At 46.0% G+C, this 14907-nt stretch overlaps 1 protein-coding gene across 1 annotated transcript in view; it reads left to right on the forward strand.

Annotated features, from left to right (window-relative positions):
• SNTG2 (syntrophin gamma 2) overlaps positions 1-14907 on the forward strand; it is a 374015-nt gene that overhangs the window by 113281 nt on the left and 245827 nt on the right. The window contains exon 2 of the mRNA XM_023192643.1: positions 13094-13231. Within this exon, the coding sequence (XP_023048411.1) occupies positions 13094-13231 (138 nt within the window). The remainder of the gene's footprint in view (positions 1-13093; positions 13232-14907) is intronic.

The raw sequence follows: 14907 nt of genomic DNA on the forward strand, positions 1-14907 counted from the left end.
GATGTGGATTCGGAACTCATCAGTGTGTACACGGAGGAGGAGGTCACAGAGGGGATGGATTTCAGTCGAGAGAAAAGGGCCACGTTCTGTGCCATGAAGTGTCCTAACATCAGACAAGGAGGCATGACCACAGGAGCCTGCGGTGTGGCCAGGGAGCTGGGAGGGGCAGCAGTGCTGTCCTGGGAGCCCCCGAGGGACGGTGACTGGCAGAGGCCATGGGCTGAAGGTCGGGGGCAGACGCTGGTGCCCGCTGCAGGAACTAACAGCACAGGGGCTGTGAGCCCCTTGGAAAGAGCAGCTTGGATTCAGCCGTGGGGGCGAAGGCTTGGCAGGAGTGAGTTTGTCCTGGGAGAAGGAGACCACGGAGCCAGGGAGTAACTTCCTCAAGGAACTGCTCTTGCAGGTGAATAGAGAACAAGGCAGCCCTTGGTGGGGAAGCAAAGCCGAGAGAATATTTTTATACAGGAACAGAAATGCCCTGTTGTAGGATGACAGAAGGATCCGGTGTGAGGTGAGCATGCTGGGGAGGTGCCTGGAAGGGTGTCCTTGCGTCGGGATGGGCAGTGTGATCCGGTGCAGAGGGGAAGGCTCCCCTGGACGGGGCAGACCTGGACCGCCTGGACGGCCTCAGCCTGTGGGAAGGAAAACTAGGTGGGGAGTGGTGCTATTGCAGTTGTTTTGAGGTGCCAAAAATCACCCCCAGATACGACAGCGAGCTTAATAAATGCCTCGTGTGTTCTGACCGGCCATTCTGTCTCTCTCCCTTTCCTGGGGCCTCCCTGTTTGGTAAGACACAACAATATTGAAATTAGGCCAATTGACAAACCTATAATGGCCTCTAAGTGTTTACATGAAAGAAGGGTGGCCATTGTCTCACTTCCACCTTAAAACTAGAGAAGGTCAAGCTTAGTGAGGGTGTCGTGTTGAATGCGTCGATAGGCAGAGAGCTAGGCCTCTTGCACCAAACAGCTAGCCAGGTAGAAAATACAAAGGAAAATTCTTGACAGAAATTAAAAAGCGCTACTCCAGTGAAAACACAAATGATAAAAAAGTGAAAATAGTCTTATTTGCTGATGTGGAGGAAATTTGAATGGCCAGGATAGATCAAACCAGCCACAGCATTCTCTTAGCCAGAGCTTGATCCATAGCAAGACCCTAACTCTTCAATTCTGTGAAGGTCTGGAGAGGGCAGGAAACTTCAGCAGGAAAGTTGGAAGCTAACGGAGGTGGGTGTATGAGGTTCAAGGAAAGAAGCCACCTCCACAACATAAAAGTGCAAGGTGAAGCCGCAAGTCCTGGTGGAGAAGCTGCAGCAAGTTCTCTGGAAGATCCAGCTAAGATCATTGATGAAGGTGGCTACACCCAACAGTAGATTTTCCATGTACGTGAAACAGCCTTCTATTGGAAGAAGACGTCGCCTGGGACTTTCGTGACTGGAGAGCAGAAGTCAGTGCCTGGCTTTGAATTTTCAAAGGACAAGCTGACTCTCTTATTCTGGGCTAATGGAGTTGGTGACTTTAAGTTAAAGCCAGGCTTTTTGTCGTCTTCCTTCCTCCATTCCATTCCATTCCATTCCATTCCATTCCATTCCATTCCATTCCATTCCACTCCATTCCATTCCATTCCAAAAATCCTAGGGCCCTTAGGCATAGTGCTAAACCTGCTCTGCCTGTGCTTTATAAATAAAACCACAAAGACTGGATGACAGCACATCTGTTGACAGCGTTTCACTGAATATTTTAAGCACACTGTTGAGATCCGCTAATACAAAAAGAAAAAAAAAAGATTTCTTTCAAAATATTACTACTCATTGACAATGTACGTGGTCACCCAAGAGCTCTGATGGAGACGTACAAGGAGATTGAGGCTGATTTCATGCCTGTTACACAACATCCACTCTGCCAGTCAGGAATCAAGGTGTAGTGTTGACTTCAAGTTTTATTATTTAAGAAATACATCTCATAAGGTTATAGCTGCTGTAGAGAGTGATTCCTCTGGTGAATCTGGGCAAAGTAAATGGAAACCCTTCTGGAAAGGATTCACCTTTCTAGATGCCACTAAGTACATTTCATGATTCATGGGAGGAGGTCAGAATATCATTAACAGGACTTTGGAAGAAGGTGATTCCAGCCCTCATGGATGGTTTTGAGGAATTTAAGACTTCAGTGGAGCAGGTACCTACAGATGTGTAGAAATAGCAAGAAAACTAGAATTAGATACAGAGCCTGCAGTGTGACTGAATTGCTGCAATCTCATCATAAAACATTAACAGATAAGGAATTGCTTCCTGTGGATGAGCAAAGAAAGTCGTTTCTTGAGATGGAATCCACCCTGGTGAAGATGCTGTGAACATTGCTGACGTGACAACAAAGGATCTAGAATATTCCGTGAGCTTTGTTGATAACACAGTGGTAGGGTTTAAGAGGCTTGACCTCAATTTTGAAAGAAGTTGTTCTGTGGGTAAAATTCTACCAAACAGCATCAAATGCTACAGAGAAATCGTTCAGGAAAGGAAGAGTTAATCTATGTGGCAAACTTCAGTGTTATCTTATTTTAAGAAATTGCCACAGCCATTTCAGCCTTCAGCAGCCACCACCCTGATCCATCATCTTCTAGCAGCATCGAGGCAAGGTTCTCCACCAGCAAGATGATTACAAGTCAGCCAAGGCTCAGATGATTGTTAACATTTTTAGCAATAAAGTATTTTTTAACTAAAGTATGTACATTGTTTTATACGTAATGCTATTCCACACTTAATAGACTACAGTATACTGTAAACATAACTTTTATATGCTCTGGGAAACCAAAAAATGTGTGACTTGCATTATTGTAATATCCACTTGATTAGGGTGGTCTAGAACCAAACCTGTGGTATCTTTGAGGTTGCTTTTTCTTCTTTCATGCACTTTACATAGGAAAGTAGTCATTTAAGTAGATGCAATAACATTATATCCAATGTTCCCTATTATTGAACATGAAGACCTTTTTCCCTTAAATGTTTTTGGCTGTTGAAATTATAAATTTATGTAATTGCTTTTTTGGCTAGGGTGAGGTTGCATGATGAAAACTTTGTGTTCTTTTCATTAACACAAAGTTAAATGGTTATATTTTAAAAACATGTCTCAGTATTTAATATGCCTCTTTTGTAGAAAGAGGGAATTTTAAAAACATATTTTTCCTGAGAAAATTTTTAATGGTGTCTGTAAAACCTATTTTTCTTTAGCTTGTATGTGGCTGGTGAACCTTAATTTTGACAAGATAAAGATGCTGGACGGACTCTCAATACTTGTATGTGGGTTCAAAAGGAAACTGCCCAGATAGATTCCCAGGCTCAGTAAGTGGCTGGTGTTTGAGCATAGCCAGGTGGAAAGGACCAGGGTGACGACACGGGGAGGACTCTGGTCTCCAGCATTGCTCCCTCCCCGCGGCTGCAGTGTGGCCCCTCTGTGCATGTGTGACCCTCGTCTGCCCAGGCAATGCTCAGACATGCCCTGCTCAGGGGGACGAGCACCACCAAGTAGCCCTTTTCAGACTGTAAAATCATTGTGACCTCCTTAGCTGAGATGATGTGTTTCTCCCCTGACATTCTTTTTGACCTAAATACACTAAGGTAAGCTTGCTAAAGGGAGCACACTCCTGGAAAACTGGAAGGAAGGAAGTGATGTGGTTGAGTGCACAGTTTTCAGGAATATGAAATCTTCATTAAAACAGGTAGAATAAACAGTGGTCTTTACATTGAGGGAGGATTTTCCTAAGTTTTGAGAACTTTGATAAAGGTATTGTTAAGTAATCAGCATTTCAATTCCATAAAAATGAAAAGATAAGACTATTTTGTAATTCGTTGCATTTTACCTGATGAATTTAATTCATTCACTCCTAAGATTCAAAGCTTACTCTGTATCTGACATTAAACATACCTCCTACAATTTATACACCTTATAACTTTCTCAGGAAATGTTTCCCTAGGAGTAAAGTATTAAATTACAAAGCAACTCAAGGGAAATTATCAAATGTTGAATTAGCAGAACCTAAAAAAAGTAATGATTATGATAGGCTCAAGTTGTTTTTTAGACAAGTCTATGTTGAATAATACTATCCTAAGAGAAACTGTAGTTTTTAGCAATGTATCCATTTGACTCATATGGCACTGTGAAGTTTTTGGATCAGTTTTATGTGTGTAATTAATTTAATTATTATTTCATTGCCATGTTGGTCCAAGAATCAGATTTTATCATTTTAAGTAAAAAAAAAATCAATAAAATAATCATGGAATCATATATGACTCTACAGAATGGACCACAGAGATCCAATATTCTCATCATTATAGGTGCCAAGAATAATGCACATAAAAGAGTAATAACCTAGCGAAAGTCACATAACTAAGAAAAATGGATCAGATGAGGGTTGGAGCATAATTAGATGCACGTGTGCGTGTTTTTAAGTTGCAAAGTGTTCACTGAGTCCCCAGCCTGTCCTAGGCACTGTTGGTCTCTTGGGATGCAAAGTGAGTGGTGATAACCTAAGTGGCAGCTCTTACGTCCTTCACAGCTGCCACATATTGCAGGACTGAGCTGTGGCCACCAGCAAGTCTCAGCCAAAGACCCTGCTTTTATGTGGACTTCATTTTATGTCCTAAACTTCAGACTCTAACTTTGATGGGCAGAATATTATCCATTTTTCCAATGGAAAGTGTCATCGTTCATTGGTAGAAAATGAATGTTTAGGTTTCTGCTTTCATTTAACCTTCCAAGGGCAGCAGTAGTTGTTTCCGTGTAGATTTTAGTGGGACGCTGGCTGATTGGTGTTCGTTTTTCTTCTTATCTGAATTGTTTTGGTTTATATCTAAAACTAGGAGTGTGGATTTTCCTTACTCAAATGATGTTTGTGATAGATTACTCACTGATGTCTTGATTTTTTCGGTTTGTTTGATATGCTGCTGGATTGACAGAGTTTATTTTTCTTTCTTGTGCCAAAAATGGTTTCATTTTTACTGACATGAAAATATCCATAAAGATAACCTTCCAAAAAAGACTGAATTATAGTGGACCACTGCTGTTCTCTGACAGGTTCTCTGTTGGGAGCGTTCACAAATACCGTCTCATTTCGCCGTTCACGTGTCTGAGTAAAGCTGCGATTATCTGCTTTTACAGACCAGGAAGCAGAGGCTCGGAGCAGTGAGGCAGATCGTGCGCCTGTGTGCAGGGAGCATGTGGCAGACGTCGTCAGACGCGTCTGTGGCTTGCTCCACCTCCTCCAGGGGCTCATGCTCTACATATGACCAAAGTCATTGGTGACACAAACATCTTCATTGCCAGTGATGCCAACAGCATGTGGATGTATATCCACACAATCTTTAATCTTTGGTAGACCCAGTTGACCAAGTCAAAAGGCACAGTATTAGAACTTTAGAATTCTTGATAACCAAGCACTTCTGACAGGTCCCTTAGCTGTCCACTTCTAAAAACTGGGCTAAATTGGAAGTCTGTTCCTTCCTGCCACCCCATATGGCCCAGTAACTTATGTGGTTAGTTTCTCTTCCTCTGTGACTCTTCATGGCTTTTTATGCTTCTTTCAGCACCTGATATGCATTTGCTAATTATCTTAATGTCAACAACTCAGGGAAGGAAATATACTTACTTCTGGATAACCAAGGGGCAGTGCTTTATAACAACTTGTATACATTGTTATCACACTTTGAATCTATAGATAGCAATAATTATTTGATGAGTGTTATGCTGTGTGGTACTTTATATCAAGTACGTTCTATTTTAGAATAGCCTTCTCTGTTTTAATCTGCTAGAAGGCATCAGTGTGCTATGCATCCAACAAAGACATTCATGAAAGATCTCAGCAGAGATGCACTCAGCTGCATAAATAAATTAAAAAGCAGTAAAATGGCTAAATTTAGTATTTATGGTTTTTCTAAATTATTAAGAGACTCACCTTGAATTTTATGGAAGTAAATCAACTTTAGCAACAAAAGTCAGGATTTAATAAAAAATTAGCCTTCATAGATTTAAGTAATCAATAATAAATGATGCATTTTCATAATTTTAAAATTATAAGCATTTGCATAAAATATTAATGTTTTGAAACCCTATTCTTCTAAGTCTTCTCCATGCTATATTTACATCTATGTATGTGCATAATTCTTAAGAGTTACTATCATACTCTTCTGCTTTTCACACATGCTTGTTATTTCTGGACTCCTTTGCTTATCCACAGGTGCTGAAATAAATATTTTTAGCAGCTCCTCAGTATCACCTATAAATCAATGCACTTTTAAAGTGAAAGGTGTGAAACGAACACCTTGCCCAGCACTCTCAGTGCCAAGTCTGATGGTTTATTTTAAGATGAATTCTTAGAAGTAAAAATGCCACATTAAACCTAGTCCTAGTCAACATTCACATCTGTTTCTGAGCGTTTTCTGGGAACGTGCTGTGCACTCACACACCTGCCAACACCGTACGGGCATCCATGTCTGCACGTCTTCGCTCATGCCAGGTGTTGCTGTTCCTTTTAAACATTTACCTGCCTGGTAGTTTAAACATCTGAAATCAATGTTGTAGTGACTGTGATTTTTTGATGACTAGTGAGGTTGCATGTATTTTCACATTTGTAATTCAGTTTCTTGTATTCCTTCTTTTGGGAATTATTTTTATATTCCTTGCTCAATTTTAACAGGATGCTCATGTTTCCATCTTTATTTGTGAGGCTCAATGAAACTAGTGTCTACAGCACGCATTTATTTTTGAATATGGTATTTTTGTGATAGAAAGTTTTTTTATGTCTATATAATGAATCCTTTACTCAAGAAGTTCTGGCTTTTGGATCACTCTAACCCAATATGTTTGCACACATCCCCGCACACAAACACACACACACACACTGATATTTCCTTCACAGGTTTTTATTTTGTTTTTCTACATCCCTGTGACTGTTGATCTCTCTGGAACTACTTTGTGAAATGAGGCATATGAGACCCATATTTACAATTATCAAAGCATTACTACATTAAGCAGTAAAGATCTTTCTTTGCAGGAATTTTTTTTTTTTTTTTCCTCCAGGGATGTCATACACGCTACATGTACCCGAGACCTCCCGGTGCTGACGCGGATTCACGGCCCTCACTGTTTGGTGGCTGCTGTGATATCACAGTGGATTTTATGTTTTCATGTTTCTGTGTAGTGGGTCCTCTTCTCTGCAGCTGTCTTTATTTCATTAAACATATTGTTAGAATCGTAAGGCTACGTTTCAAAGTTGTCTGTATTGGATTTTTGTTGGAATTGCATGGATAAAGTTATAAGGTGAAAGTAGGCTTCCTGTTGCATTCCGTTTGAGAACTGTCTTGTGCCCCTAGGATATGCCAGACCGCACTGTAGGAACTGGTCCTTCTGAAGTGGAGAAGGTAGAGCGGACCCTTCCATCATGGAACTCATGTTCTGCTGTCAAGCAGCACACAGGTTCTGAAAAGTTCTAGGGAGAAAGATAAAGCTGGGAAGAGGTATGAAGAGCAGTGGGGGATGGCGGAGTTCTGATTTTAACTGGCCGGTTAGGGAAGCTGCCGAGGTGGGGGCTCTCAGCCCAGACCCCAGGAGATGAGGATACCGGGGAGAGGAGTGGGTGGGGCGGGTGGACAAATCCCAGGCAGGCATGGCGGGGTTGCAGGACAGCGGGACAGCGCAGGTGGATGGACCCTGGGCAGGCACAGCAGGGTTGCAGGACAGCTGGGCAGGGTAGGCGGATGGACCCCAGGCAGGCATGGCGGGGCTGCCGGACAGCTGGGCAGGGCAGGTGGACGGATGCCGGGCAGACACAATGGGGTTGCAGGATAGCTGGGCCGGGGACAGGGAAAGACTGCGGATGCTGGCCTCACAGGGCATTGCTAGACCCTGGCTTTTCATTTGAGAAATGGCAAACTTTGGGGAAATTTTGTTCAGAGAAATGACATTACCTGAACGATATTTTATCAGGGCCGCCCAGCTGTGACTTTAAGAATACAGTGAACTGGGCAAGGCTGGAAACAGGTAGGTCTTTTATGAGGTCAGTGAAGCAGCTTTGAAGGCAGCTGAACCCTGTGACCCCAGGCAGAGGGGGAGATATTTCAGGGGATTTGCCGGTGAGTTGGACACCGAGGGTCAGGAGGGAGGAAGGTCACGGAACTGAGGGGCTTCAATCGAGACAGCGGGGTGATGCCATTGCCACCCACTGGGGTGGGGGGATCACTGGATGAGAAGGAGTTTTACTTTTGTTAGTTTTTAAATATTTTTATTGTTTTGAATGGGAAAGACTGAAAGTTTACTTTTGAAGAAGATTTCCAAGAAATGTGTCAAGGAAATGCATTCAATTAGCTCATTAAATACCCAGAATTGCTTAAGCAATGGGAAATGTGGGCCTTGGAGAGGGCAGGACCCGGTGGAACCCACGTCCCCTCCCCCTGCCTTTATTCCTCCTGGGGAGAGACCTGCTCTTGTCTCAGCAACTCCATGCTCAGGCTGTTCACAGAGGTTTCCCTGGAGGGCTACAGGTCATGTCTCCGGGGCACAGGAAGGGGCACAGAAAGCAGTGCCTGGAGGGCATATTACCGCACATTACTGCAAATAATTCTCTCTGGCAAACTAAGGCCAATTTGACAGAACGTGTGTTGTTATAGAAGAAAGTGATTAGCATAAATTGCAACTTTGATTTGGAATGCCTAATTACCTCTAATTTGGTTGTGTTCCTGACTTTAATTTTTTAACATTTTGAGCAGAAGTTAGGTTTATTTCAAATAGCATCATCTGGTTCAGACGGCATCATAGAGCAACAGATGATTCATTAGAGGTCTTTGTTGAATCTTATTTGCTTTCCTTAGCTAGCATTTAAAATTTTATATATTTAAAATATTATGTTTTATTTGTTAAAGCTCAGCACACCCTTCCCTTGGCCTCTGTCATGGAAACGGTTCTCTGTGGACACTAAGTTCAGTGTTTTCCATTACTAGAGTCCCTGGGTTGCAGGCAGTGTCCTCACCAGGACAGTTAACCAGTAGCAATGGTGAGCGGTCAGCGTGATGATTAGTTGGAAATTAATATTCTATGTGAGTGTGGACTTTACATCCAGATATAGCATCGACCAATATCGCATCATTTTGATGCAAACTAAAAACTGTTCTCGTCCTGAATAACAAGAGCAGAACAAGCCCTTCCTCCGAAGGCAGCTGCACTTCCTCAGCTTCTCTGGGGATGGCCCACTGCTCACTGTGGCCACTCCTTACCACGCATCTGCCGCTCGGGGTCTCTGCACCCCGTTCCGGGTCCACTGCTTATTAGTGCCACCCCTGAGGTCCTCCCCAAGAGCCCTGCAGGTCCCCCATGGCGGTGGCGAGGGGGCCTGTCCTGGGCAATGGTGTGGCTGGGGAACATGCGATGGCTTAGTGAAAGTCTGCAGCAAGAATGTGCTCAGATGCGTCGGTCACCGGAGGATCTGGAGAAATCAGGCTAGCCAGAGCTCCACTGCCAGGGAGATTCTGAGGTCATCGTGGAGAAAGCCTGTTTAGCAGGATGATACAGCCTCTTTATGCACTCAGAGTGAGAGCCTCCTTCCAAACACTGCCTGTGACTTATTTTTATAGGAATTTGACTTTTACTTTGAGTTTTGGGTTCCAACTTTACAACTCCAGGCTTGGTCTATATCAGCTGAAACTTTTATTCCTGTCCTCACCTCAGCATATTTGATACATGTGCTCCGCTGTGGTGTGTATGTGCCTATGTGTCTGTGTGTGCATGTGTTTGTGTGTGTCCGTGTTTGTATGTGTGTGTGTGCATGCATCCCTGTATGTGTGTGCATGAGTTTTTGTGCACACATGTGGGCCATGTGTGTAGCATGTGGGTGTGTGTGTGTCTGTGTGTGTGTACATGCATCCCTGTATGTGTGTGCATGAGTTTTTGTGCACACGTGTGGAGGCATGCATATGAGCTATGTGTGTTGCATGGGTGTGTGTGTCTGTATGCCTGTGTTTGTGTCTGTGTGTGTGCATGCATCCCTGTATGTGTGTGCATGAGTTTTCAGGAGTTTTTGTGTGCAGGTGTGGAGGCATGCATGTGGGACATGTGCGTTGCATGGGAGTGCGTGTGTCTGTGTTTGTTCTGTGTGTGTGTGTACATGCATCCCTGTGTGTGTGTGCATGAGTTTTTGTGTGCACGTGTGGAGGCATGCATGCAGGCCAGGTGTGTTGCATGGGTGTGTGTGCATGTGCCTGTGTGTGTGTGCGCATCCCTGAACGTGTGTGCGTGACTTTTTGTGTGCCTGTGTGGAGGCTTGCATGTGGACCAGGTATGTTGCCTGGGGGTGTGTGTGCAGGTGGTTTCTAGGATGTAGGAGGGGAGGTTGGAAGGGAATGTAAGTGCCTGCAGCTCCCTCCCTGACTTTGATGTGCATTCTCACCACACCTGTGAGGATATCTCACCATTGCCTCCTGCATTTACTCTCACACAGAGAGAAGGGAAGGTGGAAGAGGCACGGCTGCTTCCTGGGTGGCATGAGAAAGCTCTGGACCCTATAAGAGCAGTAGGCATTTGTGTTTTGGGGTGGCCTAGGTCAACAATTAAGGAAATGCCTCTGAGCTCCATTCTGCAGGAATCATTACCGATAACCCTGGTGGCCCTTCCTTTTCTTAGAGCCTGAGAGCTGTCAGTCATAGTGACTGGCAGGGAGGGTGAGAACCATGGCCCGGGGAGAAGCAAGGAGAGAGACTGGGACCTGGGGCCTCTCCCAAACCAGGCAAGCAGGACCACTTTCTGGCTCCCATGGGCTGCGGTGTCCTGAGGAAGCCCCATCGCTCAGCTCCTCCCATTGTCAAGCCCACACGCCTGGGCTTGGATCTCAGTGCTTGCTGCCCTGTGGCAGAGCTGGCCCTGCTTCCCTCTGTGTGCAGCGGAGTGGGGGATGCCCACCTGTCATCAGGCACCAGTGTGTGAGAGTAAGTTCAGGAGGCAGTGGTGAGATATCCTTGCAGGTGTGGTGAGAATGCACATCAAAGTCAGGCAGGGAGCTGCAGGCACTTACATTTCATCCTGTTTCACGCTGGTTAGCTAGAATTCTGTTTTCCCAATCGGTGTTCACTTATAAGAGTTACACGTTACACACACTCATGGGGAAAATACTGAGGAGGGTCTTCCTGCCCTTAGGGACATGTCTACATTTCTGCATCTCTCCAGTGAGCTCAGCCTGCGGTCAGGCAAGCCTAGGCATCAAGCTGCAAAGGGCCAGGGGGCCTGGGTCTAGCCGTACCTGGGCTTCCTTCCCGGCTGCCCTTGGTGCCTCCACAGGCACTGCCCCTTACAGAGACCTGGTGGATCCACAGATGGCCTGTGAGCTCCCAGAGCCACAGCAGCACTCCCAGTTCCAGCGCCCACCTGGTCTGGCAATCTCATCCATGTACAGCCCCCTGGGGTCGGCGAAGTGGGTGGGAGCACACAGCGCCTTCAGGGATGGGAAGAAACCATTAGAGTTTCCAGTGGGTGCAGTTTTACTTATGCTGGGTGAGGTGTGGATTGTAGTGGCCGGTCCCTGGGCTGCTGGCCAGATGGTCACGTGTGACAGTGTGTGTGAGCACAGTCCTGAATGTGTGGTTGTTAAATTAACAGATGCAGTGCAGTGGGGCACACACTCTTTTTTGTGCTGTGTTGATTGAAAGCGAGAGGAAACCACTTGGAACCCTCCTGTGCGTGGGGATCAGCTGAGGATGTTGGGAGGAGCAGATTCTGGCTTGGCTGGCGGCTTCCCTCGGCGAGGGTCTGTGTTTCTCATGAGTGCTGAGGAGGCCTCCACTGTGGAAACAAGCCCAACAAGCCCTTCCTACCCAAACGTGCTACTTAATAGAGGCATTTGATGAGTTGGTTTTTTAAAAATCCTTTTGCTCAACCTGGATCTCACCTGGTGAACTCCAGATCTCTGGGGCAGATGCAGGCGCTGGGGCTCCTTGGACCCCCTGTTTGGTTCTCACGGCAGCTGAGTTGTGGAGCTGCAGGGTCCTATACGGCCACAGCCTCATCCTTCACCCGCGGGGACCTCCCTGTCCGTGGGCCAGGCTCTGCCCTCATGTGTGGCTCTGAATGTGAGGGTTGATCAGCACCGGGGCTCTAGGCAGAGCGGATGGTGGGGTCTCAGCCCTCCTTGCTGGGCCACTGGCCTCCAGATGTGCCTGTCCCGCTCCCCTGCCATGTGGCGCGAGGACCAAGTGCCCTGGCTCTCACCCCTGCTCCTGCACTCCGGAGACTGGGTCCTGACAAGGCACTGGCTACGCGGCTGGGCATAACTGCTGTCCTGTAGGATGCCCAAGCCCTGTACCTGGCCAGTGGTCTGCTCTGGAGCCCCCAGGACAGCTTTTCCCGACTCTCCCCGAGGAGGAGGCAACGTTTCTAATGACCCAAAGGTGTCTTTCTGAACGGTGCTTCCTTCATCTGCTAACAAAGCTGATAGATTTATCTTCTATGACTAATTACACGTCCCTCCTGATCAATACTTCCTAGCAGTTCCATATTGTGTTGCTTGCTGTCCAGGAACAGCAGGCCTGGCCCATTCCCCAGCTCCCAGAACACAGCAGCAGCCGCTGCAGGAGCTTGGGCCACGCCCACCTGCTCACTTCTGAGAAGGCCGCTTCCTCCTGGGCTGTGGTTATTCCCAGTGTGTTCCTTTCCTACTCCAGGCCAACAAACCTTCATACAGATACTTGATGAATCTTAAAAACTATCATTTTTATGCAAATAACTTTAGTTAAACTAAAAAATATGTGTATTTTTGGAAGCGGGAAAAATGGATTAAAATACTATAAAACCTTTCAACTTAAAAAAAAAAATGCCGGGCTAATTTTCTTTTAAAAACACGCCTTATGTAAATCCCACAAAAACTGCTCAGGAACAATTATTCAACACTTGATTACTTTTTGCATAAATGAATCAAATCCTTATCGGTCGAACACAGATCTCCTGTGCACACGTGAGCGCTACACGTGCGTTTTAGGAAGGGTCTTGAGCAGGAGGCTTGCGTCACCCGTCCCCACCCCGGCTCCTGCCCTCACACCATTCTTTGTGTTTCCACTTTGTCCCTACAGACGAAAACCGCTATTGCTCTGTTGTACGATGAAGAGTCCGAAAATGCCTACGACGTCCGGCTGAAGCTGACGAAAGAGGTGCTGACAATTCAGAAGCAAGACGTCATCTGTGTGGGCGGAAGCCACCAGGGCAGGAATGTAAGTGCCACCACTTCAGGGGAGTCTCGGAGTGTTTCAGAGGAGCCCCAGGAAGGGTCTTTGAAAAGTGTGGTTCAGGAATGATTGCTGAGCAAAAGCTGTTGCCTGTTTTTTAAATATCCACAACTACTGGCTTTGACTGTGTCACAAAATAAAATACAGTTTTTAAGGTTGTATTATCTCCCTGACTTTATTTGCTAACACATTTTCCACGTAAAGCTTATGTAAAAAATATCCCCAATCCTGGTGCGTACCTGTAATCCCAGCTCTTCCGAAGGCTGAGGCAGGAGAATCGCTTGAATCCGGGAGGCGGAGGTTTCAGTGAGCCGCGATCCCACCACGGCACTTCAGCCTGGCGACAGAGCGAGACTCTGTCTAAAAAAAAAAAAGCCCCAAATGCCGCCTGTGAGATGTGAAATGTTCTCCCTGGAAACCAGAAGGGAGCCACAGGGTGACTGGTGTGCTTGCCGAAAGCACAGAAGCCCCAGGGTTCCCGTCTGCAATGGCTGTGAAAGGCAAGGCGGTGGGTGTTCCAGCATTTGGGGCCACCTTGGTCGCCGTGCATCTGTGGATGGAAATGTGAATTTTGATGCCGAAACAAGGTCCTTCTTGGCTGCAATTATATTCCTAACTGACAAATGAAATTTCCTTAAGGGTAAGAAATGTATTTATCAGATGCGGCAGAATGGTGACTATTGGGGATTTTGTTTTGTTTTCTTTTTGCAACTTTTATTTGAAAGAGGACTACCGCAAATCAAACATACTGCATTGAAACTGCAATCATTTTGTCAGTTCCTCATTTTCCTTCCAGTCGGAGTAAATAATTTTAGATATATGTAGTGTCATCTTTAGTGCTCTCCTTTAAATATATCCATTGGCTGCAAAAACTGATGTTCAAGAATCATGTAGTTAAAAGAGGCTCTTTTCAGTGTGTTCTTGAAAATATTCCCAAACCGTTTCCATTCCTATGTTCTAGGCCGGCCCTTTCTGGGGGCACAGGCTTAGGAGACCCTGTGTTTGTTTGGTTTTCTCAGTCCTCTGTCCTTTACCTTGGAAATAAAATGAGATGGGCATGTCCCCCCCACTCACAATCCTGTGACAGTGTTTCCGAAGAGGTGCAGATGTTAGCAAAGTGTGACGGGTTTCCCGAGAAGGTCCACAAAGATCCCACCGTAAACCATTCTGGTGTAGACGTGGATCATGTACAAGTGCTTCTGTGAGCATCCTGGCCCACACCTGTTTGGAGCCCCTCCTTCTGTGGCTGGCACCCAGTCCACCCTCCTGCTCCCCCACATGTCCCCTGTGGCTCAAGGAGGTGAAGGTTCTGGGATTGGGGGGGCAGGGTCCCCCTTTCGGTTGCTCTTCCCTGGAACCCCAGCCCCAGCACCACATCCCTACATATGCCCTCTTCATACTGCCTCCAGGACTGCATCTGTCTTTGTCCGTTTGAGTTACTGTAACAAAATACCTGAGCTGGGTAATTTACAAAGAGCAGAAATGCATTGCTCACAGTTCTGGAGACTCGGAGCGCAGGATCAAGGTGCCTGCAGATTGGGTGGTCTGGTGAGGGTCTGCTCTCTTTCCAGACGGCGCCTTGAACGCTGCATCTTCCAGAGAGGATGATCAGTGTGTCCTTGTGTGGCAGGAGGCGGAAGGGGTGAGATTTTTCAGCCAAG

Source organism: Piliocolobus tephrosceles, chromosome 15 (genome assembly GCF_002776525.5).
Source record: "Piliocolobus tephrosceles isolate RC106 chromosome 15, ASM277652v3, whole genome shotgun sequence".
In the NCBI taxonomy this organism is placed as follows: domain Eukaryota; kingdom Metazoa; phylum Chordata; class Mammalia; order Primates; family Cercopithecidae; genus Piliocolobus; species Piliocolobus tephrosceles.